Below are 27,108 nucleotides of genomic sequence, written 5' to 3'. Positions count from 1 at the left end.
TGACTTCAACTGCAGAGACTTCCTTCTAGTACAATCAGAAAAGCCTTCATGGTGGATTTTTAACAACCGAGGAGGAAATAGAAGCCCAAAATTCCACTCCACAGTAGTACAGATACTATTCTGGATGAAGAATCCTTGCATTGATCACTACAGCCCACAAAAAGGGGGACACTAAAGAAGAAAGACTACCTATTTAGACATTTGACTCATAACTCAAATAGTTCTGAAATCAGGAGGTCTGTTTTTATTTTCTGTGAGGGAAATATGTGCATAGTTAGTTACAAAGTTGATTTAGTATTAGAACTTGTTACTAAATCATTAGTGTTCTACAATTTTAAGAAAAACTCTTCGACCAGGTCTATGCTACAGAATTATATCGATATAACTGTATTTTACAAATATTGACAAGTGAAATATGCATTTGAAAATGCTATCAGAGGTTTGAAAAAATCCACACCCATGAGTGACGCAGTTATGTTGATCTTACACCTCATGTAGATGGTGCTATGTCAATGGAAGAGCTTTTCCCTTCGACATAGCTTACTGCTTCTCGGGGAGATGGATTAACTATGCCAACAGGAAAAGCTCTCCTGTTGGCGTAGTAACATCTTCACAAAAGCGCTACAGGGGTGCTATAGCACTGTACTTGAAGACAAGCCCTTCTAGTGTGTGGAACAAGGGGCATGGCTAGAGATGTGAGGTCTGGAGAAACCCAGAAACTTTCAGTGGGGAAAAGAACTTTTTTTTTTTTAACCCCCCCCACCCCCCCGATGCTTTGGTATGAAAAAAAAACTGGAAGTGCTGGGAAAAATTGAAAAGAAACTTCTGTGCAAATATTATATATCTGTAGCCCCCTGGAACATATTATAGCCCCCTAAATTGCTGCCGTTTGTACTAAAGAACAACTCTGAGTATAGGGGGCCCTTTCTTGTGACTTACTGCCTGCCTGTCTATGCTGACTTCCGTCCTGGACGTGGAGTTTGGTGTGGAAACAGTGTGAGCATGAGGGGGAAGCAGCTGCTACCCTGAAGCTGCTGTCCTGACTGTCCCTGATGAGCAGCCCACTCATTCCAGAGACGACATCTCAGTAGACTGGAAGGTTGACACACACTGTCGTGTAGGGGACCTAACAGTCTGTAGCCTGCCTGCATAGTCGCTGGGCTAGAGAGCAAGAGGCCTATGCATCCAGGGCCTTGGAGGAGAATCTTGAGGGGCAGGAATGGATTCTGCCTCCACTTTCTGACCCGGAGATCTGCAGGAGGAACCAAATGCACGCAGCATGGAGGAGCTCTTTTTCTTCTCCCTCAGCAAAAATGATATGACTATGGAAGCATTTCCACACTGAAAGTCATTCAGACGAAAAGGGATCTGTATTGGCAAATACTGCCAAGTGAAATATGCGTTTTCAAATGCTATGAGAATGGCCAAACACATCCTTGCATGTAAAATGACCTGCAGACATTTAAAAAAGCCTTCATGACTGGCAATGAAGGTCAAGAAGAAGAGATGACACTGACAGTGGTTGCACTTGCAACAATCCTCCTCAATCCAGAAGTCCTCCTGCTTCTGACACACCACCATCTGAAATTGTTGTACACTCAAGTTCAGCTCTTCAGTCATCAGGAAAACAACATGCATTTCAGCCAGTTATATCCAAAAGACCCTCAACAATGACTTCATTAATAGACAGGGTGATGCTTGAATGGCAACAAAAAATTGACCAAACTCTCTCAAGGGTGATATGTTTCTGGCTCTCCACTGAGTCACGGAAAAGATTTATTGGCAGGAACCATTTAAACTATTAAGACCATCATGAAAGTCACCCAGCAGACATTCTTTCAGCAAGACTCTTCTACAGTCAGAATATGAACGTTTTTAATACAAACTCTGCGCCAAAAAAAAAAAAAAAAATCAATGAAAAACTTAGTCTGGCAGTACTCGCAGATGTGTGGACAGATGCATGGGGGGGAAAGAAATCCAAAATTGTATAACACCTCAACCAGTTTTTTTGGCTAACATGTGAAAGATGTTGAGAAGTGTGTTTCAGTTAGTGCAAATCTTCAATTTTAAAAGTACATGAAGATCATAACAAAAGTTCAGTCCAGAAGTTGTGAATCTTTCAGACAGATTCTGATTAGAGAAGTCCCAAGAAAAATCTCTATTCTAGCATTTCCAAGATATTAGTAACTAAACTGTTTAGCCAGCTATGAACAAGTATTATATAATTTTGCTTAAATTATGACACTTTTTAGTAGTGTGTTCTCCTTTATAGAGTCTGGTGTTTACTATAAAGTTTAGAGATATGTTGAGACTTACCATTTGTCCTTAATATTGTGTTAACTACATTATAATGAATATGTAAAGGGGATGCTCAGTGGAGACTCTCTCATCCCCATAAGCTTGGTGGCGGCAGCAGCAGAAGCATCACCCTCAAATCCCCCACCCCACCAAATCCAGGCAGGGTAGTTAATAGTAGTGGGAGCCCAGGCTGGCTTTCAGGCTCCCTTTCCCCCCCAGTTGCAAACTGAAGAAAGGGGGCAGGGGTGAAGAGACGGTGAATTCCAGGAGGGAGTCATATAGCGGGTGTCCAAGGGACACTTTTATGCGGTGTTGGGGAAAGGGGACCAGCAGAGTCAGCAAGTTGGGGTTTGTCTGTGGTGCCATATATTTATATGCAATTAAGGCTGAATTTTCAATCTGTCACATGCATGGGATGGGGGAGGTTTAGAAACCAGAAGATGTGGGGGGGTTTTTTGTTTTTTTTTTTTTTTTAGAATCCCATGATTTTGGGGAGTTCTGACTCATTTTGACTCTTGGGCTTGGTGGTAATAAATATCAAAACAAACAAAGGGCAGAGGCCATCAGTCATGGTTTTGGGGAGAGGTTACACTCGAAGAAAAATTATCGAGTAACATATTCCAGTTTTCTTCCCTCTGCATATTTTAATAGCCAAGCAGTTGTACGTCACACAGTGAAGACTGCAAAGGTACACTGACTAGGATATTTGTGAGTTTGTCTTTGCAAGTGTTTCTGCTAATCGATTTACCAGCACCCAAGGAGCATTTTTTTTTCCCTTTTCTGTAAGGCTGTTAATGAGATGGTGGGCTGAAGCAGATACATTTGTGGGCAGTCCTTCGGGGCTGTGTATGGGGGGTGTTAATTATGGGATAGGCACCCAGAGCAATGCATGGACACCTGTAGTAGTAGTTTAAAAGTTTGATGAAATCAGGCAGGAGTTCGACAGTGCATGGCATATCCATCACAAAAGCGTTTTGAAGGAAAGATTGATTGCTCTAATCAAAACACCTGACTTTTTACATCTTTTGTCTCCTGCACTTTCTCCTTTTTAAAGGATGGTGTCAATTGGCTGGCATTTCTCAATAAGTACAAACTTCATGGAATTCTTTGTGATGATATGGGTTTAGGAAAAACATTGCAGTCCATTTGTATTCTTGCAGGAGATCATTGCCTCAGGTAAGCTGCTGTTCTATCATGCACTTTGAGGATTTTTTTTTAAGATACTAAAAGTAACATTGCGTTCTTAATGTTTGATACTCTAAAGGGCTCAAGAATATGCAAGAACTAAATTGGTAGACAGTGTTCCTCTTCCATCCTTGGTGGTTTGTCCTCCAACGCTTACAGGTCATTGGGTGGATGAAGTGAGTAAATTTTGCTCCAAAGAGTATCTCAATCCTTTGCACTATACCGGCCCTCCCACTGAAAGAGCAAGGTAAGCAGTACATTGCAGAAAAAATATTTTGACTTGAACATATATTCTCTGTCTGATTAAGATAAATTTCAAAATTCTTTGTATATGGCTGAAAAAATAACTTTGCTTTTTATGCAGACAGTAAATCGTAGAATGTTTACACTACTTTTGTGGGTGGAAATGAAGACCTATTTATTTATATTTGCCCTGAACACTGTTTCTCTCTATTTGTTTTAAGATTGCAACACCAGGTGAAAAAGCACAATCTCATAGTAGCTTCATATGATGTTGTGCGAAATGACATTGATTTCTTCAGGTAAGAATTAATGTTTGTCTTCTTGCTTTCTTGTTTTATTCATATTTTAAAAATATTAAATAAGACTTCCTTTTATTTCCTAGAAATATTAAGTTTAATTACTGTATTCTTGATGAAGGCCATGTAATCAAAAATGGAAAAACAAAATTGTCAAAAGCAGTAAAGCAGTTGACTGCCAATTATAGGATCATTCTTTCTGGGACACCAATCCAGGTAATTGCTACACACTCTATTTCAAGAGGGTGGGAGTGGAAGAGGCAAAGGGAAATTATTTTTGCAGTTATCTTAGCTGTCGTGTTCAGCATATAGCTTACTGCTCTCCTGAACATCTGAGGCTCGCGCTCACCATTTCACATATGGAAAAACCCAAAGTGGTGTGGGGACTCTGAAGTACTCCCACTCCATTTTTCTCCAAACTGTTTCAAAGTGGTGTGGTTTTCCACCTTTATGGAACCCAGGGGTTCCATTCCAAAAACTCATGGCACATGATGTTCATATCAGCTCGAACTCCCTCACATTTTGAGTCCCATTCTGCTATATAAGACCTCTCTCCTTGGGATGTCTGCCTCGCATTGAGTTGAGGCTGCCAAAGACCCTAGTGTACTGCCATACACTCTCTCTCTGCTGCTATCCAAAGGGCATGCTTTGATGCCTGGAGGTGTCGGAAAATCCAGTAATCAATTACAAAGTGCACATTCTGAAGTCACTTTGGTCCTGGCCTGTGAAGGTACCATTGGGGCCTTCCCCTTACCTAATCCTTGATTTCATCCCCACCCAACTGTCAATCTCCCAGATACACAAAACAGCTATAGGATCATAGTTGATGTCGAGAGCTTCATTGCACTGTATTATAGGGTAAAAATTCAAAAATAAGTAAAGAAATACTCCATAATCTTGGAAACTGTTTTCGGTCTTGGAAATGTTTTAATGAATTTTTCTCTTATCTTCAGAATAACGTTTTAGAGTTGTGGTCACTGTTTGACTTCCTTATGCCAGGATTTTTGGGTACTGAACGCCAGTTTGCAGCGCGTTATGGCAAACCAATTTTAGCAAGTAGAGATGCTCGGAGTTCCAGTCGAGAACAAGAGGCAGGTAAGGCACAAGCTCCAATCTATTTTCTTGCTTGTTTCTTTGTAACTCAGAATTTCTGTTGAAAACATCAAACACTTCAATATCGCAGTATGAAGTCTTTCTGTTTGTGGTAATTGAAGTAATTTGCTGCTTTGTTGTGGTTTCTAAACTATTTGCTATGTCTGCTGTTGACACCTAGGAGTTCTTGCAATGGAAGCACTGCACCGTCAAGTATTACCATTTCTGTTGAGAAGAATGAAAGAGGATGTACTACAGGATCTTCCACCCAAAATTATTCAAGATTATTACTGTACTCTCAGTCCTCTACAGGTAAGTTTAAAAAGCAAGATATAGACTCTCTCTGGTACTGGACATTTGCTCTGCACTAGTTGGGACTACAGAGGAGCCAGTTGTAGCTCCATGATCCTGGGGTCAGTTCAGTATGAGCCTTGGCATACTTTAGACCACCCGGATTTGAAAATATTTTCTTATGAGGCTTAAAATTTAAAATCACTGATGAGTGTGTTTCTGGTATCACTAATGTGGGTAGTTGTAGGAAATAGTTTCCTGGCATGTATTACTTAGACAATATGCATGAATTTGCAAATTTAAAGTAAAATTTTCAAGTAATGAGATTACACATAAACTGTGTGGTATTAATATTATGTTTAGTGAGATAACTTAAAAAGTTCTCTTCGTTTGTTGCGTTATTAGGCAGTCTGGATTTAAATTTTGTCGTTCTTGTTTTCTCACTCCTTTACACGATACACTCCTTTCTTTCACCTCGGGGGACCCTACAGGTTCAGCTTTATGAAGATTTTGCCAAGTCTCGTGCCAAATGTGATGTTGATGAAACTGTTTCATCTGCTTCACTGAGTGAGGAGACTGAAAGGCCAAAGCTTAAAGCTACAGGACATGTGTTTCAGGTACAGATTTCTTCAATAATTTGTGCTCTCTTGTTAATGTATTTCTAGTAGATTATATTCTACTAAATCCTGCCCTACTGAAAAGGGTAATTTTTGTACACTGGATGTTGAAATATAGTTTAAAGTACATTTGGTTAAATCCTGAACCTACTATTTAAATGAAGCAATTTCCATAGCTGTGATTAACTTGTCTGGAATAAGGTGTGAAGAGCTAAGATGATTAAATTACATTTTGATGTCTTATTTTCAAGTGAAACTTCCTGTTTAAAATATTTAAACTATAATAGGTTTTTTTACGTATTCTGCTGAATTAATCAGACTGAAATTGTGCATGATCACAAGCCTTCATAAAATTTGGATCCAAAGATAACTTAAGGTAAATTGGTATGGCAGTACTTCTCTGAAGGGCCTCACAAAGCTTCCAGTTTCCAATCTTGTTGTTTCAGAGTCACATGATGCTCTGATACAAGGGCTTCATGCACTGTCCCCAGAGCTGGAACTAAGATTGTTTTAATACTAGCAGCGGCAAGTTTTCGGCTGGAATTAACTTTTATTTAAATAAGCGTATGATACAAACATCATTAAAAATCTGTGTTGTCGTCAGACTTGTGAAATTATGGCCAAGTGGGCTACAACATTAAATGTCAGTTTTGTTCACCCCATTTTCCATAATCTTTAGTTGCTGCTAACCTCACCAGTTAACTTTTTCTCTCAAAATTTAAAAGGCATTGCAATATTTACGAAAACTATGTAACCATCCAGCATTAGTGTTAACAACCCAGCATCCAGAATACAAGAGAACCACAGAGCAGCTTGCAGCTCATAACTCATCCCTTCGAGATATCCAGCATGCACCTAAACTGTCTGCTTTAAAACAAGTAAGTATATTTAAACCATGTTATGTATCCCAAAGTTCACAAACATATGTACTGTTCTGGAGTTACTGTGATTATTGTATAACACTGTTTTTGAAAAAAACTATCAATTAGGAATTTAGTTTATTTTAAAAAATTAGTTAACCTGTCCTTGAGTGTCTGTCATATTTCTGGTTTTACAGTTCCATTTTTCTGTTTTTGGTTATTTTTGCGGGGGGAAGGGAGAAGGCTATTGAATAATTTCTCTCAATCATTCCTGTGCAAAAGAATCCATACAAACAGAAGAAACTGAGACCCCTTGCAGTCAATGTGTGATGCTGAATTTGGGCAGGACTATTTGATTTCACGGTGAAGCGGACCATAAACAAAGTGCAGTCAAATAACAAAGTGCCAGCAAACAAACTGGGAAAACGGGGAGATATTTTGTCCCTCTGATCTTTGTTATATTAAGCAAAGATGTTACTTGTAATAATAGCAAGTTTAAAAGTTTCAGGCAGAAGTGATTTTTAAATTTATGGGGTTTTTTAAAATGCAATTTCCATGTAAAATTGAGTGTACTGAACGATTTTCTGACCAAGTGTTCACTCTTAGCATGGGACCACCATTTTCAGGAAAGTAGCTGTAATTTATCTCTTCAAATTTTAATCCAAGGCATTTCTGCTCTTTTTATATATATTTGGAAATGATCACTAGAAATATTTGCTAAAATTTAATTTTTTAGAAAATAGTACTACATTTCTTAAGAAAATAGGCATATGAAGAAGAAGATGGGATATGTACGAAGTGTTGATTTTGTACAAATACAGAAGTTATGTAGTTATTGCATGGAGAGATAATTCTCTCTCCAATCCTGCATTATAATGTGTGGGCACAGCAGTCTGCATACATGGATCAAAATACAGGATCAGGCCTTAGTCATTGTTTTTTCAAGTGCTTTGGAGTATCTGAAGTATGAAAGCTGCTTTTTCTGTTCGCTGTTGCTTTACTACTTCCTGTTAGCAGAAAATTGTTTGACCTGTTTATTATAGAAGACACCTCTGGTGGTTGAAGACATTGACTCAATTTTCTATATAATTACACATGGTTATGTATTATACCCCTCTTACTAATCTAATATTTGATAGAAAACTTCTTGTTTAAAACCAGTTTTTGTGGAAACAAGATAAGAAATTTAAATGTATTCTGCCAAATTTTGCAGGTCCTTCATAATGTGAAAGGCTGTACAGTCAATATTCCTTGTTCCCTACAGAATGTGACTCCTAGCTCATTACATACCCTGCAGGAATTTGGGGGGTGGGGAGAGAAAGAGAGAAAAATATGATTTTTATTCACTTCTGCCAGCAGTGTAAATACCTTTATTGACAAGAGAGACCTAATCCATTGTGGTAATTTTCATTTTAAAATTTACTTGAAGCTACTACTAGACTGTGGTTTGGGAAATGGTGGCTCTTCAGAGAGTGGCACAGAAGCTGTTGTGGCTCAGCACAGGATACTTATCTTCTGTCAGCTCAAGAGCATGCTGGATATAGTAGAACATGACCTTCTCAAACCTCACTTGCCCTCTGTTACATATTTGCGATTAGATGGCAGCATACCTGCTGGTCAAAGGCATTCCATTGTTTCACGGTAAGTTCCTCTCTTCTTTTCCTCTGGTGCCTTAAGGCAAACTACAATGGATGGCATTACTTGCTTGAATATAAAACTGAAGTGGCTCTTGTCTCCTGGGAGCTCTTACAGCTTTTAATAAGATAGGGTATTGTAATTTCTACGCATGTGGTCAGATTATACTGGCACACCATCATTGAATAACTGATCTTGCAATTTGAATCAGATTAAATGAACCAGTGTGAAGATGTGTTCACAAATATTAACTGAGTAGCAAGGAACCATGTGTCATAAGCATCATACTTTTTAAAAAAGTCATTAAATTAAATTCTGAATAACACTAGGCTTAAATTGTAAGGAAATCTTCATATGATGGGCTTTCTTCGGTTCGCTAGTACTACAAAAGAGATTCCAAAATTCCAAGTGTACTCTGAATATAGTGAATATACTTACAACAACAATTGAACTATGAAAGCAGGTCTTTATTGTAAAGCCTAAAACATTTACTTGTGAGCCGGCTTGGTTGTCTCTTCTGTTCATCATGCAGAGACCTTTATACAATCCTAATTCCTGGTTTCTTGCTGTCTTGATCAACTCCAATGTTTCCAACTCTTGCAGTGATGAGTGTTTTTTCTTGAATAGGGGAGAATCTCAGCTTTCCTGTAAAATAAAAAACGAAATTTCTATTCCTCGTTGCAAAGAAAATCTTGAAAACATGAAACAAATGTAATATTCAACCAGAAAGCAAATAAAAAATAACCAAACTTTCATGATTTTTTTGAACACTGAGAATATTGCTATTGTAGTTTGTCCCTAGAGAGATTAAGTACTTTGTCACTCTGGCAGAGCCCTATATCCATAGGTCATTTGGCCTTCTGTTCAAAATTATACCTGCTGGTCCTTGTATGGTGCTCCTCAAGAAGAGGACAGGAGCATTCCATATACGCTTCCCCTCCTTCCCCCCCCTCCCCCCAAGCTGTGAGAGAAATAGTCTTGAACAAAGACTGCATCTTGTTAGATTCTTTTTTTTTTTTTTTACTTTTAGATGCATATTTTCACTTTTGTTTGTAACCATCTCTGCCTTTATCTCTTTTAATTCATCTATGCTTTTTTCTTAATAAACTTGTTTTGTTTTTATTATAAACCAGTTCAGTGTTGTGTTTCGAAGGGAAGGGCATTTTTACCTCTTTTAATAAATTGTAACATGCTGTCTCTTTAACAGAGCAGCGTACTTCAATATTGTCTGTGAATATATAGTGATAGGTGCTATGCAGTGCAAAGAAGCATCTCTGAAAAGCTGGAGTTCACTTATTACTTGCTAGCAAGATTTGGGCTGGGGGAGCCTAGAAAAGTTTGTTGGAGGAAGATCAATTGATGTGGCAAGGAGCTGACCGTCTAATATCTAGTAAAGCTCACTCTTGCAGAGAAGAAACACAGTGGTCCCCAGCTCTGGGTATCCCCATCAGCATGTTAAAATTAATGTGGCCTTTGAAAGCACCAGCCAATAACTTTACAAGATAATGCTCAAAACCCAGTTCATCCTAGATTAAACACAGGCTTGTAAATTCAATAGCCCACTTCCTAATGACAATTAGGAATGTTTTTTCCCTAATGAGTAGAGTGTCTGCAGATTTGACTTTTTTATTTTATTTTTATTAAGTTTTCTGGCTGTTATGGTTGTGAACTGAGGAAGCCAGCACTGTAGTGGCTAAACTTGAGGCTGTGGAGCTGTTTGCCTCAAGACTGTGCTGCTGCTCATAGCTTTCATAGAATCAGAACATGGGAATTGAGACTGGTAGTTAGTTTCATTGCTGCTTATCAGAACACTGAGAACAGCAGTGAAACTACCTTTCAATCTGCTGTTCCTTTTGGGAAACTATGCATAGCAGTTCCTGTGGGAGGCAGAATAGAGTAAGTCGCACATATGTATGAGCAGCATGACTAGCAGCCAGGAGGCTTAGAGAACAGAAGTGACAGCCACCAATTTTCCCACCCTTGTTCCTCTTTGGACTTCTGATCCCAACAATCAGGAGGCTCAAGCAGGAGGATTGGTGAAAAGAACATTCTCTTACTTGTAACAAAATGTCACTAGAATAGTATACTAGATAGCATATTTGTACTTCAAAAAATAATACATGGCAGTATTATATAGACTTCCTTTTTCAGACCCATTAGAATTCTAGATAGCATGACACCAGTCCATGTCAATGGCATGGTTTTTTTTTTCCATATTATAGCAGTGTGACCCTATTGTAAGGCTCTGTAAAGCCTGTTTAGACTAATGTACCCTCCACTATTCACCTACAGGACTGCTGTCTCTGGTGACTATAGGCCAGATACACAGAAGCCATTTGTGGGAGTCAGTCCATGGCAACAGCTGTGTCCAAGGACAAAGAGTTCCCATGGAGAGGGCAGGCAGCAGTACTGCTACCATCCCTTGGGAATTCAACCGAGCAAGGCAGCTTTAAGTTCCAGCCAGTGATCCCTAAGGAGCTATACCTAGTCAATATACTGAATCAACATGACCTGGCCCAACCCCACCTGCATGAAGAGCTTGTGCCCGTTGCTTCTGAATCCCCAAGCAGAATGGATGTTGAAGGTGGTTTATACCATTGTGCCCCAACTACTGGCAAATGTTTCTACATTAACAGAAGTGAATTGGGGCACCAGCATTACTGGCATTGTAGCAGAGTGTCAAAAATTAATCTTTTTCTGATTTTTAGAAAACAGATTTGGGAATCTTTTTAAGGAAACAAATGCCTTCATTCACATTAGCTTTTACCTTAACTAATTATTGATTTTCGGAATGTGAATTATTTTGTAAATAATGTGAAGTAGTTTTTACTGAATTATTTCCTCTTCTAGTGAGCTACAATCTCTGCCTGTGTCAATTAACCTTTCAGGTGACTTAAAAAAAAATCTTGACAAGCAGTGAAAAATATGATGCCGAAAGTGATTAAATACACCATTAATTATTTATTTAATTACTTGTAGTTTTTGTTCCATTTCATTTCAGCAGTCACTCTTATGAATTTCTAAATACTTTACTTTTTATATTTATATATATATATATAGGTTTAATAATGACCCATCCATAGATGTTCTTTTGCTCACCACTCATGTTGGTGGACTGGGACTTAACTTAACAGGAGCTGACACAGTAGTATTTGTGGAACATGACTGGAACCCAATGAGAGATCTGCAAGCAATGGATCGAGCACATCGTATTGGACAGGTAAAATACCAGTTGTTAATCTTTCATGAGTTATCAGAAACACCTTTTTTGTTCCCGCAGCCAGGGTCTCCCACAATTTTTGGTGTCTGCATTGCTCTCCTCTCTCTGCAGCTCATGGACAAACAAGAGCTTTGGAGCTGCATAGTCTGGCCACACCTCAGCTCCTGCTTGATTTCAGTTTCTCTGCTTTCGTGGCAGCATGTGGATAGTGGTTTTTACAACTCCTGCCTTCACGTTTGGCTAAGGGGGCTTTTTTTTTTTCTCCAAAATTTGGGGCAATGGTGAGCAATGATCTCTCTCCTCCTCCCAGGCCAGTTTTTAGCCAGGTGTTGGAAACCCACAGAGCCTTAGGTACAGTGTCTCCCTGCTGGCTGCTCTGCTGTACCTGGAAGGTGCACAGGTACAGCAAAGCAGCCCAAAAAGCACCAAATGAAATCCAAATGGTGCTTCATTTTTGAGGCTGCCCTCCTGGGCTCAGCAGACAGTCAGTCAGTTGTACCCAGCCTTCTGTCCTTAACTCTGTTACCTCCTAGGGCTATGAGTTGGACAGGCATGTGGCATCTTCTATCCACTGAACAGCTGTGACTCCAACATGCAGGGGAGGGGGGAAGGACCAGGAGTCTGACAGAGCAGGAGGAAGCTCCAAGGATGAGGAGGACCACAGTCAAGTGACTCAAGGAGCCCCTGGAGAATAGAGGGAACAGCATTGTAGGGTTACAAATGCTCCTCCAAAGTCCTAAAATGGGTCCTGAGCACCCTGATAAATCAGGGTTCATCAGCACCCTCCTCCTTCCCAATTTGGCCAGGATGGCTCTCCAAGTGTTTCCCTCCCTCCCACCCCCCCCCCCCGGGGGGGAGTGGGATCCAGCAGGTGAGGACTCTTAAGATCTCAGACTTCAAAAAGTGTTTTCCTTAACCTCTGAGGATAGTACAAGAAGCAATGGGCTTAAATTACAGCAAAGGAGGTTTTAGCTGGACATCAGGAAAAACTTCCTAACTGTCTGAAGTTAAGAATTGGAACAAATTCCTTGGCTTTAGCAAAGCTTTTGTTACGGTCTCCCACAGTATTCTTGCCAGCAAGTTAAAGAAGTATGGGCTGGTGAATGGACTATAAGGTGGATAGAAAGCTGGCTAGATCATCGGATTCAACGGGCAGTGATCAATGGCTCATAGAATCATAGAATCATAGAATATCAGGGTTGGAAGGGACCCCTGAAGGTCATCTAGTCCAACCCCCTGCTCGAAGCAGGACCAATTCCCAGTTAAATCATCCCAGCCAGGGCTTTGTCAAGCCTGACCTTAAAAACTTCTAAGGAAGGAGATTCCACCACCTCCCTAGGCAACGCATTCCAGTGTTTCACCACCCTCTTAGTGAAAAAGTTTTTCCTAATATCCAATCTAAACCTCCCCCACTGCAACTTGAGGCCATTACTCCTCGTTCTGTCATCTGCTACCATTGAGAACAGTCTAGAGCCATCCTCTTTGGAACCCCCTTTCAGGTAGTTGAAAGCAGCTATCAAATCCCCCCTCATTCTTCTCTTCTGCAGGCTAAACAATCCCAGCTCCCTCAGCCTCTCCTCATAAGTCATGTGTTCTAGACCCCTAATCATTTTTGTTGCCCTTCGCTGGACTCTCTCCAATTTATCCACATCCTTCTTGTAGTGTGGGGCCCAAAACTGGACACAGTACTCCAGATGAGGCCTCACCAATGTCGAATAGAGGGGGACGATCACGTCCCTCGATCTGCTCGCTATGCCCCTACGTATACATCCCAAAATGCCATTGGCCTTCTTGGCAACTTGGCTCCATGTCTAGTTGGCAGCCAGTATGAAGTGGAGTGCCCCAAGGGTCGGTCATGTGGCCGGTTTTGTTCAATATCTTTATTAATGATCTGGAGGATGGTGTGGATTGCACCCTCTGCAAGTTTGCAGATGACACTAAACTGGGAGGAGTGGTAGGTTTGCTGGAGGATAGGGATAGGATACAGAGGGACCTAGACAAATGAGAGGATTCGGCCAAAAGAATCTGATGAGGTTCAACAAGGACAAGTGCAGAGTCCTGCACTTAGGAAGGAAGAATCCCATGCACTGCTACAGACTAGGGACTAAGTGGCGAGGCAGCAGTTCTGTGTAAAAGGACCTAGGGGTTACGGTGGACGAGAAGCTGGATATGAGTCAACAATGTGCCCTTGTTGCCGAGAAGGCTAAGCATTTTGGGTGGTATGAATACGCGCATTGGCAGCAGATTGAAGGACGTGATCATTCCCCTCTATTCAGCATTGATGAGACCTCATCTGGAGTACTGTGTCCAGTTTTGCGCCCCACACTGCAAGAAGGATGTGGGGAAAAATTGGAAAGAGTCCAGCAGAGGGTAACAAAAATGATTAGGGGGCTGGCACACATGACTTATGAGGAGAGGCTGAGGGAACTGGGATTGTTTAGTCTGCAGAAGAGAAGAAAGAGGGGGGATTTGATAGCTGCTTTCAACTACCTGAAAGGGGGTTCCAAAGAGGATGGATCTAGACTGTTCTCAGTGGTACCAGATGATAGAACAAGAAGTAATGGTCTCAAATTGTAGTGGGGGATATTTATGTTGGATATTAGGAAAAACTTTTTCACTAGGAGGGTGGTGAAGCACTGTAATGGGTTACAGGTGGTGAAATCTCCTTCATAAGAACAGCCATACTGGGTCAGACCAAAGGTCCATGAAGCCCAGTATCCTGTCCTCTGACAGTGGCCAGTGGCAGGCATCCCAAAGGGAATGAACAGACAGGTTATCATCTAGTGATCCATGCCCTGTCACCCAATCCTAACTTCTGGCAAACAGAGGCTAGGGACACCATTCCTGCCCATCCTGGCTAATCCTCAGGGTTCTACTCAATTTTCTTTATCATTGAGAAGCATACAGGAGAAAACCAAGCCATTCTAGATTTCAAAAGGCTCAACAAATGGATGAAGAAAATTAAGTTCCAGAAGGAGATATTAACCGCTACAAATGTCATCCCTGTCCCAGGGGGACTTTCTGACTTGGTGGATCTGGAAAATGCATACCTTGACAACCCAGTCAGACTGTGCCATCACAGGATCTTAGGGTTTACTTATGACAGAAGGTATGCTCAATATGATGCTCCCATTCGGCTTGTCCTCAGTCCCACTGAGTCTTTACAAAGATTGTGGTAATCATAGCCAGACTCAGGTCACAAGGGATCCACCTGTACCCCTTCCTGGAGATGACATTTTAATCATAGCTCCGTCCCCACCAGCAACATGCAGAACTATATCCCTGACCTTGAATTTCCCGCAGGCACATTGGTTTATTGTCATCTAGAAAAGCTCCTTCATTCTGTCCACCCAAATAACTCACTTGGGAGAGGACATAGATACCTCGATAGCAAGGATATATCCATCTCTAGAGATGTTCCAAAAGAGTCAAGACATCCTCATGTTCTTTTGGAACTGCAAGAGGCCCACTGTTGCACTGAGCCTTCAACTGCTAGGTGTCCTAGTATCATGCATAGAGATCACTCCATCACACATCAGACACCTTTTTTAAGGCTTCATCTTAAAGGTATGGGACTACTCCCCAGATTGCATGGAATATAAAGTGAGGGTTTGGGAACAGGTAATTAAGTCCTTAAATGTTTGCAAGGGCATGCCCATGCTGTTCCGGCTCCCCTGATCCTCACAGCTGCCACCAACCTGAAGGGCTGGGGACCACACCTGGCTCCCAAATAGCTCAAGGCATATGGAACCTGGACGAAAGGACCCACAGCACAAACCTCCTAGAACTAAGAATGGTCAAGTTTGTGCTGTGAAGGTTCCAGTCCAACCTAGAGAGAAACCACGTCCTGATTGAGTCAGACAACATGACCATGATTGTATATGTGAACAACCAAGGGGGAACAAGAAGCCCAGTGCTACACATCGAAGCAACAGAAATCATCCAGTGAGTGGAGCATTCTCTCCTCTCTCTTAAGGCAGCTCACATAAAGGGAGACTTGAACCGGAAGGCAGACTGGCTCAGCAAGCACAAAGTGAATAACTCCTGGTGGTGCATGAATCAGGAAGACTTCAAGTTAATCATCCAATTGTTCAGCCTGCCATTCTTCTTTGCGTATGTGCAATGTGCCTCAGATGGCACACAACCAGGATTCAACACCAAATTTGGTCTGCTGGTTGGATCATTAATTTCCCCAGCTTGGGCTGGGTACTGACAAGGACTGTGACATGAATGCTGAGCCATGCCCCCTGGCCTGCCATTAACTGACCAATTCTTTAACACATGAATGTGAAGAGACCAGAGTACTTCACCAGAGCAGTGGACCCCAGATCCATTGGGACAGAATCCTTATCGCACAGATAGCCACAGGGCGGCCTCTATGCGTTTCCACCCTTCTCATTATTATGGGAAGGTGGTTTAGAAAATCAAACAAGATGGGGCGACAGTATTATTGGTAACCCCACATTGACCAAGGAGATCCTGGGTTTTGGACCTGATCATGGAAATTGAGACCACCGGTACAGCTCGCCTAAGGGGAAAGGACATCCGGTCTTCTCACAAGGTCCTGTGCTTTATCCAGCCTTTCTATTGAAAGGGAAGCACTGGTATAATTGAGTCTGCGCTCCAAAGTCCTCAGAATACTCCTTTCTTTTGGAAGAATATCATCCTTGAAAGCATACTCCTGTATTTGGACTGTGTTTTCTGGCTGGTGCCGGGAACATGAAACCAACCCTAGAAATCCAGGAATTCCAGCTATTTTGGATTTTCTTCAAGAAGGCTTCAACAAAGGTCTCTTCCTCAGCACGATTACACGTCCGGTGTCTGCCTTTTAGTAGCATGATATTCACAGTATCCATGGGTTCTTTGACAAAGAACCTCTGGGTAGCCAGATTCCTTATGGCAGTGCAGTTAGTCAAGCCAGATATTAGACCTCTTTTTCCCAAGTGGCACGCCATTTGTACTGAGAGCCCTGCCAAACATAATTTCAAAGCATTTGGTGTATGTTTTTATTTGTCCATCAAAACTTGGTTTCTGATTGACACTTGCCTGGTAGACATGATGGCTGAGTTGGCGGTGCTCTCAATGCAGGAACTTTACTGTGTATTTCATCAGGACAGAGTGGTGCTCAGAGCTCCAGAATCATTTATCCCAAAGGTGAACTCTTTCCATGATTCCCAGGAGGTGGTTCTACCTTCATTCTGTCCAAGGCCATAGCCTCCTGAGGAGAGAGGGCACAGTTTAGATGTCTCTGAAAATTTACCTCCAAGTACAGAGTCCACAAGGAGAGCAGGTGTCCTGTTTTTGTAGCCTTCCAGCCGAGGACTCAGAGCTTCCATCTCCTCTGTTGCTCAGTGTATTTATTAGATGATACATTGTGGAAGTATACAAGGCATTGGAGATTCTGGTTCCAGAAGGGGTTAGGGCACATTCTATGTGATCCCTGGTGATCTCATGGGCTGCAAAAGCTAATGCACCCCCAGCAGAAATTGATAAGGCAGTCACTTGGTCAAATGCTACCATCTTTATCAAGCAGTACAAGGTGGACTTGCTGTCCTCTGCAGATTTTAAGGCCAGAAGGGACCATCATAACCATCTAGTCTGACCTCCTGCACAGTACAAGCCACAGTGTAGCCCCTTGCTCACCCACTCCTGTAACGTCTGGCAGATCCATAATCTCTGGCTGAGTTACTGAACTCCTGAAATCAAGAGAGGACTTTAGGCCCTCAGCAAGACTTAGCCACAAAAAAGCTTCACCAAAGCAGCAACAGAGCTTGTACACTTTCTAAGCAAGCTAAAAAAGTTTTTAAAAAAAAAAAAAAATCAAAGAAAGCAAAAACAGGGAGGAAAAAGCATAAAAGAACTAGGTGGTGTGAATCTTCTGATTCCTCTTTCTCCTCCATAGAGATTGATAAATTGTTGGGCTCTGAATCCAATCAGAACTGGGAAAAGACCTCAGCAAAGATCCCTCTGTGTGAGAAATGGATTATTTTAGATCAGCCTGAAGAAAACTGTGAGAGTAAGCCTCTGAGCAAATTTCTCCTCTCAAAATCCTCCCCTGTAGCCACAATTACTCTACATTCCTCCTTCAAGGAAGTAATCCTGGATGAATGGGATAAGCCAGACAAGGAGAACCACATTAACAGAAATTATCTTAGGTTCTGTACGATCCAGGGATCAAAAATCCCAATTACTGATATACCAAAAGTTGATGCCGTAGTGTTCCTGACTAGAGATATATTATCCCCTCAGAAGGTGAGTTCTACCCTAAGAACTCCATGGGTAGAAAAATGGAGACCACTCTCCAAAAAAAACCACCAAAAAACATAGAGGTCTCTCCAGCCTACCTGTTCCTAGCAGCTGCTTCCTTTGCAATGGCATCTCTGTCGTGGCTGGAAGATCTCAGCGCTCTCAAGGATACAGAGCTACCATGACTTTGTCTGTATTTTAAAGAGTTTCCTTGGAAACAGTGTAAATTGTTGCTGACACCTCAGTGGATGTGATGAGATTCTCAGCCAAAGCCATGACCCCCGCTCGGCGACCAAGCACCACCTATGGCTCCATTCCTGGAAGGTGCAATGCCACTCAAAGCAGATACAGTAAAATCTTAACAGTCCCAATGCCACATAGTGCCTTTAAAAGAGTACAGACCGACCTTCAGACAAAGGTGTTCCTTTTGGCCATTGTTCTCACAGAATACCAGCAAAGAGACAACGTGTTCTCCTGAGAAGCCATAGAACTGTGACACAGGAGGAAAGCCTCAAGGGAACGCTGCCACTCCCGAAACCTCTTTATGACAAAGACCGCATTTTATGGGCTCCACCCCATCTTAATTATGGGCTCCACCCCATCTTTTTTTCATCTAGTTCTCCATCTTGAATGACCCTGTAAAACACGATCTAATCCATGAGACTGCCACCTAGTCAAATGCTACCACTTTTTTATCAAGTACAAAAAGATAGACTTCTTGTCCTCTGCAGAGGCATCCTTTGGCAGGAAGGTTCTGCAGGTGGAGGCCTGGAAATGATTTTGCCTTTTTAAACAAATATTCTAGATTGGGAGACCATTTTTGACCTTTTCTATAACCCTCCTTACATCTGTTTACTGCTTGCTGCTTCCCAGACGTCAAGAATTGTGGAAGATGCTGGGCTGCAGAATGAAAAATTTTACTGATGATTTCCTTTCTGCTAGCATCATCTCCCACAATTCTACTCACCCGAGATAGCTCCTAAGTCAAAGATCAGACATTAAGTGAAATCATTACCATAGGACTGTATCTCTTGGTCTAACGTGTATAGTTATTTCATTATCTCTGTAATATTTATTAATGATATGCAAGTTTTACAGCTTTGGAATAACTCATCTGGAAGTAGGCAGGAACTGGGGAGGGAGGCATGACCAGACCATGTGGTTTCAAAAATCTGCTCCGCCTCTGTTAGCTGCAGAGACAGAGCAGCCCAAAAGTCAAGAATTGTGGGAGATACTGCTAGCAGAATGGAAAATTTCTTACTGATAATTTTCCTTTCTCTCACTTGATAAATTAGTATAAGCCTGCATAACAGAAAACACCAGAGCTTGCTGTTTGTAATATATGGTTTTTGTATTATTTTTTCAAGTATGGTTAGGCTTGATCAAACACCTGAATGAGGAAAGGAACATTTTACTTTGGCTAGCATGTAGGATCGGGAGATAGTCCTTGGCAGAGCCAAAAGGACAATCTGGAGCTAACTGTATGACCTTAGTCAAGTTACTTAAACATGCTGTGCTTCAGGTCTCTATTTGTAAAGTATCTCACAGAGTTTGAGGTTTAATTCATGCTTGTAAAGCACTTTTGAGAGCCTCAGGTGAAATTATTTTTCATTATTTTTCCCCTTGTCTGTATTCTTGTTGGAAGTTTCATTTCACTTACTTTTTCATGATGTACTGTTCTCATCTTGACTTAACATCCCTTGTTGCATCCATTATCAACAAAGGCCTGAAATTGACTATCTCTAGAAATACTGCTTGTAAAGACACTAATTCAGAAAAGCATTTAAGCATGTGCTTGTGTTTTGCTGAAGTGGGGTGTAAAGGCCTTATTCTGAGAAGTACCAAGCATCTACAATACCTATTGACTTCAATGGGAGTTGTGTATTCAGGATCATGCCCTGAATGAGTAGAAATGTTGCTGATGAAAACAAGACTCTCCCTTTTCCCTCAAGGACATTGTGTGCCTGGTCCGTGTCTTGTGAGCTGGGAGTCTTAAGAAATCTAACTACAATCACTATAAGGCAGTAGAGAGCACTGTCTGAGCAGATTGGCACTTTGTTTTTGGGACTGTTTTTTTTGCCTTTACCTGTGTGGCTCCACTCACTAAAAGCTGTCTGCTACCCAGATCCTCTCTATCCCATACCATGGTTTGTAATTAACGTTTAAAACCATGTATTGACATGTTTTAATATTTGTATAATGAGAATTTTTCCTTTCAGAAACGTGTTGTCAATGTGTATCGCTTGATAACGAGAGGAACTCTGGAAGAGAAAATTATGGGTCTGCAGAAGTTCAAAATGAATATTGCAAATACAGTGATTAGCCAAGAGAATGCAAGCCTACAAAGCATGGGAACAGATCAGCTTCTTGACCTATTCACTCTTGACAAGGTAAAGAACCATTTGCAAAATTATCTACTAAAAAGAAGCATTTAGAGGCGTGAACATAAAAAATGCTGTGATGTGAATCCTAAAATTACTGGTCAGACAAGCATTTGAAATAGAATAATGAACACCAAGATGTTTCCCAAGGAGCCATTACCCTCTTCCTCTTGGAATGGACTCCACAATGCTCCAGAAAGGACGAATATCAATCTTTCAGAGGTGTTCCTGTGTTAATGTGTGTAAAGGGAAACTAGGAAGAAATAAGATGCTTGTGATAAATAAATATTATAAAACACTTTTTTTAATCTTAGTTTAAATGTGTCCATTTTTTCTTTTAAGGATGGGAAAAGTGAAAAAGCAGATACTTCTTCTTCTGGGAAAGCCTCTATGAAAGCAGTTCTTGAAAATCTGGGAGAACTTTGGGATCCAGAACAGTATGATTCTGAATACAGTCTAGAAAACTTTATGCATTCACTCAAGTAACCATCTTACATTCTTGATTCAGTTGCTGCTAGTTCACGTATTTTTCTGCTGATATTCAGCAAATTTCAAAGCATATATAGTGAACCTATAGCTCAATATGTAAATAGACTTCTTGAAAGAAGAATCAGCAAAAGACTGACACTGAATAGTGTCATATGTTTCACTGGGGGAGTTATTCTGTCTTAAATATTTGCACTGTATAAAACTTTAAATGTAAACATATTGTGAGGTGGTTTGAATTTTACTTGCTAAACAGATGCAAATTCTTATTTGGTAGAGGAATAAAACCCAGCAAGTTTTACATATGCTAACAAGTGTTACTTCCTTTTGAAATAAGTCCACCGTTGTTCCTTGCTGTATCTATAGTTTTGTACAGATACGTTTCAGTGAGTACTTCAGGTTGTTCGTGTACATTTTTTTTATTTTAAACATAACTTGCTTTTATGATTTATTAAAAAGTAAGATTTTTTTCAGCTTAACAAGTTATAATGATCTTTCATTCAGATCATTTCAAGATGTACATCACTAATGGCAAATCCTAGAAGCTAGAAAGAGTGGTGGGAAACTAAATGGAACTAGATTTATGTGTGCCCATCTCTGTATATTGAATATAAATATATAATGCTCTTCAATCTTTTGACATCACTTTGAGAGCAGTTGATTTCAACTTTTTAATCTAATGTGTTGTACTAAATACAGGTAAATGGTCTGTTTAAGGCCACCTATGCATCCCATTAAGAGGGTGTGCTTTTTTAATTTATCTATAAGGCTAGAATATAGCCCCATTCAGAGACCTATGTATTCAGTAGGTTTCAATCCTATATATTTTTTGTAACTAAAAGAACAAATATACAAACAGAACTTTTCCAGAAATAGATTTTGCACTGTTTAGAATTCTAAAATCCATGCTGAAGAGACTGTTTACTGTACTAGTGCATGAATTAAAACCTCTTAAACAGAAGATGGGAAAATATTTTCTTTAGGGATCTAGATTTACATACATATCATCATAGAAATACCTCCTCTCAATCTGAGGGAATCGAGCATTAGAGTTAAAATCATGTAACAAAGATTCTAAAGCAGGAGTGGGCAAACTACAGCCCAGGGGCCACATCTGGCCCTTCAGATGTTTTTAATCTGTCCCTCGAGCTCTCGCCGGGGAGCGGAGTCTAGGGCTTGCCCCACTCCATGCATGTCGTGGCTCCGCATGGCTCCCGGAAGCAGCAGCATGTCCCTCCACCGGCTCCTATATGTAGGGACAGCCAGGCGGTTCCACATGCTGACCCCGCAGCCCCCAGTGGCCAGGAACCGTGGCCAATGGGAGCTGCAGGGGCAGCGCCTGTGGACTGGGCAGCGCGCAGAGGCACCTGGCCATACCACCGTGTAGGAGCCAGAGGGAGGACATGCTGTTGCTTCCAGGAGCTGCTTGAGGTAAGCGTCACCCAGAGTCTGCGCCCCTGACCCCCTTCCACCCTCTGTCCCAGCCTAGAGCACCTTTCTGCACCCCCTATCCCTCATCCCTAGCCCCACCCCAGAGCTCGCACCCGCAGCCTGAGCCCCCCCCCAGCCCGGAGCTCCCTCACATGCCCTGAACTCCCCATTTCTGGTCCCACCCCAGAACCAGCACCCCCAGCCAGAGCCCTCACCCCCTCCAATACCTCCCCAAACCGCAATTTCATGAGCATTCATGGCCCGCCATACAATTTCCATGCCCAGATGTGGCTCTTCGGCCAAAAAGTTTGCCCATCCCTGTTCTAAAGGGCTTTAATAGCTGGGAGTGCGTATACAGTAGCTGTATATTAAGCAGCTTTTTATAAAAGGGAGTCAATAGTAAAGGTGGTATGTATGTTTATAGATGTGCATGTATGTACCAGTATGTACACAATTTTATAAATATATTAAATTATAGATAAATTTACAAAGCTGTCTGAATGAATACATATATAGGATATATGTATAGATATCAAAATAATCTACAATTTGTAGCTTGTTGTGCACTTAAGCGTCAGAGACTAAAAACCATCAGAGACCTCAAATATGTAAAATAACAGATTGCTTTGTTAAAACACCCCTCCCCCCCAAAAATAAAATAAAAAAACCCGCTTATCCTATAAAGCAAGACTGTTCTGCTGCATTTGGAAATGAATTTGACATATTTCAGTAGTTACAAACTGCCATATTGTAATATTAAACTAGCATTCCATTAAAAAAATAATAAAAACAAAATTGGGAATACATAACTCTTTGTATGTTGTATGTACATGTGGTGTGTGTGTGTGTATATAGAAAAGAATGATGAATGGAGAAAGACCAGTTTTATGCATAGTGAACAGTCCTATGGAGAAGTACAGTTGGGTCATTAGTGGTGAATGTTTTGGTGCAGGGATGATCCTGATTGGTTAATGTTCACTGCAAAAATAAAGTATCTTTCTCTCCCAGATGCATAGCAAGTACCTTCATGTACATTGCCTAGGTTTTTTCTACTGCATGTTCAAGAAAAGATGAACAGTGTGTAGCTAATATCTCAAAACAATAAGCTTTGGTGTCCTTCTGTTTGAATATTTGACTTGCTATTGTTGTAGCCAAAGAATTACTATGCATGAATTTTGTAGACATTCGGAGATAATGTTGACAACTCTTTTATGCATTAATCTTGCTGTGGCTCCAAGACATCGGTGATGAAAAAGATAGTAAATGTTTTTCTTTAATTTCAGTAAAGAAGTGTTTTTATCTAACCATAAAACATTGCATTAATTCAAAACTAACTTGGGGAACTCTGCAGCAAGAAGCATTCCAATCTACTTATCATGATGGGAATTTGCTGGAGCACTGCAAAGCTCTACTCCTGTCACTGCCATATGGTCACCTGGACTGCATTACATTAATTACCACCATAGGGAAGGAAAGATACTGCCTAGCAACGCTCTCATATGATGGCTTTAAATTGGCTGCTCATTGTCACATTTTTGTTGCTATGCAACCCTAATCCTCCTTATGACAGTGGCCTTCTTGGATGTGACATCAAGATGGCCCTGGCCAAGAGCTGGGGAGTCCGGAATAAACTAATGTTTGTGTTAATTTGAGGATTGTATGCACAAATTATAATTCTTAAGAGAAAATGTTCAGAGCAGGAAAGACCAGTAAACACCAATGAGGACTGGTTCAAATCATTTTTATAGAAAGTCAGACTAAACAATCTGACTAAATCCTGAGATTGAATGACATTAAACTCAGGCAAGTTTCAGGACCAAGAAAACAATGAATGGAATCAAAGAAAAAATACCCTATACACTTTAGTAAATGAAAAGATGTGTAATGAACATTAATCTGTTCAGAAATGTTGCAAATGGTAGCTGTCTAAAGTATTCAGAATTAAGCAGAAAAGGGTGCAGACTTCAAGTTTGAGGGGAACCAAGGCCTGAAAAGATACTAATGTGGGATTACAATTTTTATTAAGGTTACAGCTCAGACTGACATTCTAATCTGAGTCAATGTCTATGAGATTCTTTAAAGTACATGGTATTAAAAAACATAGACTATAAAACACTTTGGGGCAGAAAGTACCATTTTAGAAGCAAATTATATGGATGTGTATAGTTCTTTTCAATTTTTGAAATAACCTAATTTTTGAAATAACATACCGTATATACTTGTTCATAAGCCGAATATCTTTGGTAAAAAAGTGATGCATCAAAGAGTGGGGAGGTCGGCTTATAAACGGGTCTACACCAAAATTTGATGATTTTAAACTCTATGAAATCATTGAATGAATATCTAATACATTGTCAAAAAGAAAAGGAGTACTTGTGGCACCTTAGAGACTAACCAATTTATTTGAGCATGAGCTTTCGTGAGCTACAGCTCACTTCATCGGATGCATACCGTGGAAACCTGTAATACATTGTCATTTTGTTTACCTGGAGCGTCTGCAGACATGGAGCCCCTCAGTTCCCAGTGGCTGCGGTTTGCCGTTCCCAGCCAATAGGAGCTGCAGGATATGGCGCCACTTCCCGCAGCTCCCATTGGCTGGGAATGGCAAACCGCAGCCACTGAGAACTGAGGGGCTCTATGCCTGTGAACGCTCCAGGGAAACAAAACGTCCTGACCCACCAGCAGCTTACCCTGACAGATCGGGAACCAAAGTTTGCCAACCCCTGAAATATAGGGTCGGCTTATGAAAGGGTCATATGTTTTTTACTATTTTTACCTATCCATCTTTTGCGGGGTTGGCTTATAAACAAACGGGCTAATGAATGAGTATATACAGTAATTGTTCCAAATGAATCTTTCCAGTCTAGTATTAGCGAAGTTTCTGTGCATGTGCACTACATCTGCATGTTAAATATCTTATTGAAAAGTTTAGTTTCTCCATTTGCATCCTTAGGAGAAAGGCAGCAAATATGACAACTGCCCAAAGAGTCCACAGCCAGTCTTCACAGCTGATAAGGAGAGAGGACTTCTCTTGTTATTCTGGGGACAATCATTTTCCATGCCACACAAAGTGTACTTAATTCACTTTGTTTTAGAAATCTTCCAGGAAAGTTAAGTGATGCATTTCCATGCCATCTCCCAACTCTTCTTCCTAGTCCTCCACAGATACCTTCTCTATCCCTTTTCATGGATCCATCTCCTGGGGCCTCTGCTTTAACATGAATTTGCCACAGTTCTGCAATTTGGGGGGAAACACAAATTGTTCCCCAAGAGTATTGAAGAGAATGGCTCTTGCTTTTTCAGTTTAAAAAAAAAAAAAAACAACAAAAACCAAAACAAGAACAGTAGTCTCACACCTGTGTTTGACTTTTGCAAATCCAGATCTTCTGAGATACTTGTTTTAAGTGGGTGGTGGTGGTGGTGATCTTTCCATGCTCTTTTTTTACTTTCTCAGGATTAGTTTGGGACTTCATTCTTCCATTTCTCCCACCATGAAATCAGGAAGACAGAGTCCAAGTTATTCTTACAGTTCTAACTTAATCTTGTCAATTTTGACATTCTACTAGCCCTGTCACTGAACATCAAAACCAGTTGCCAACAGTTCCAGATCTGTTACCTCAAACCATTGTCAGGTCTTCCATCTAGACCTGACGTCACTTCATATGGCATCTTAGTGTGTGAAATCCTTTTAGGATTTGGATGTAGACACCCAAATCCTTGGCTGCAACCAAAGAGTGCTGAACTACGATCAGGAAGGTAAGTACAAAGGTGGACTTAGTGTCTGAGCGTAACAAGTTTCCTTAAACTACTTGCATTTTCTCTAGTTTGGGAACCACCACAGATCTTGGATCTAAGTAAAGTCCTGACAAGACTGACCATCTCTCTGTGAGCCAATGTCTCTGAAGAGTTCCTCATAGCTAAAACTTGAGGCACTGATGGCTGATCTTCCATTTAAAATATTTCCAGAGTGTCATAATTGACCTTTATACTAGATTTAAATTACTACTTAGATGGGACAAATTATTTTCATAACCACTGTAGGCTATTTGTGGTTTTGTCTGTCTCGATCCAGAATCTTTCTAAATTGATTAGACTTTGTATCCAATTTTGTTAAGTTAGGCGAGAGTCATGGCCATAAGGAACTGAGAACTCATTACACTACGTCCAAAGTGTCTTGCAGGGTATACTTGCAAAATGTCCATTACAAAATGCATAGTCATTGCATTGCAATTTTCCATGATATTATGTTTGTGAAGCTGCCACTTCGAGAGCCATTCACATACTATTTTACACAGTATTATTCTCTTGAAATGGGCCAGAGTAATCCTTCTATAATTAGAATAAATCTTCTGCTGAGGATGGATTAGTAGTTCTACTCCCAGACTGGGGATCAGCAGAGTCCATGATTTTGTTTTCATTGCCATCCACTAGTCAGACAAAGTTCAAAACTTAGGAACCAGTTATATTGGCCACGGTGCAATCAAAGAATTAAAATTCTATTTATTGGAAAGTATGACTTCCTGTTTAAGCAAATTACTTGAAAAACCTCAGCACTGAATGCTGAGAAGAGGTCTGTGTTTCACTGTGCACATCTAAAGCTGATCTCTTCCACCAACAGAAGTTGATCCAATAAAAGATATTGCCTTGCCTGCCTTGTTGCTCGGGATGAAGACTGAGACTTCCAGAATGTAAATATTTTTATAAATAGTTACAATCTGTCAAACATACTCCTAGTGCAAGGAACATATACTGCCTTCTTTTAAAAAGAACAGGAGTACTTGTGGCACCTTAGAGACTAACCCATTTATTAGAGCATAAGCTTTTGGG

The 27,108-nt window shown here is 40.7% G+C and overlaps 1 protein-coding gene across 4 annotated transcripts in view; it reads left to right on the top strand.

Moving 5' to 3' along the window:
- BTAF1 (B-TFIID TATA-box binding protein associated factor 1) overlaps window positions 1–21,332 on the top strand; it is a 95,145-nt gene extending 73,813 nt beyond the window's left edge. For 3 of the 4 annotated variants that reach the window (XM_077822621.1, XM_077822622.1, XM_077822620.1), the window contains 12 exons: window positions 3,353–3,474; window positions 3,563–3,730; window positions 3,948–4,025; window positions 4,109–4,238; window positions 4,976–5,117; window positions 5,296–5,426; window positions 5,897–6,022; window positions 6,748–6,900; window positions 8,312–8,523; window positions 11,578–11,737; window positions 20,203–20,373; window positions 20,707–21,332. In XM_077822621.1, coding sequence (XP_077678747.1) covers window positions 3,353–3,474; window positions 3,563–3,730; window positions 3,948–4,025; window positions 4,109–4,238; window positions 4,976–5,117; window positions 5,296–5,426; window positions 5,897–6,022; window positions 6,748–6,900; window positions 8,312–8,523; window positions 11,578–11,737; window positions 20,203–20,373; window positions 20,707–20,850 — 1,737 coding nt within the window. In that variant the 3' untranslated portion in view covers window positions 20,851–21,332. Of the gene's footprint in view, window positions 1–3,352; window positions 3,475–3,562; window positions 3,731–3,947; window positions 4,026–4,108; window positions 4,239–4,975; window positions 5,118–5,295; window positions 5,427–5,896; window positions 6,023–6,747; window positions 6,901–8,311; window positions 8,524–11,577; window positions 11,738–20,202; window positions 20,374–20,706 lie in introns of those variants that run through there. The other variant, XR_013346703.1, reaches the window with a different exon arrangement.
- Window positions 21,333–27,108: the final 5,776 nt, after the last annotated feature.

The sequence above is a fragment of the Eretmochelys imbricata genome, chromosome 7 (assembly GCF_965152235.1).
Source record: "Eretmochelys imbricata isolate rEreImb1 chromosome 7, rEreImb1.hap1, whole genome shotgun sequence".
Taxonomy (NCBI): Eukaryota; Metazoa; Chordata; order Testudines; family Cheloniidae; genus Eretmochelys; species Eretmochelys imbricata.
This window is presented reverse-complemented; position numbering and strand designations above follow the sequence as displayed.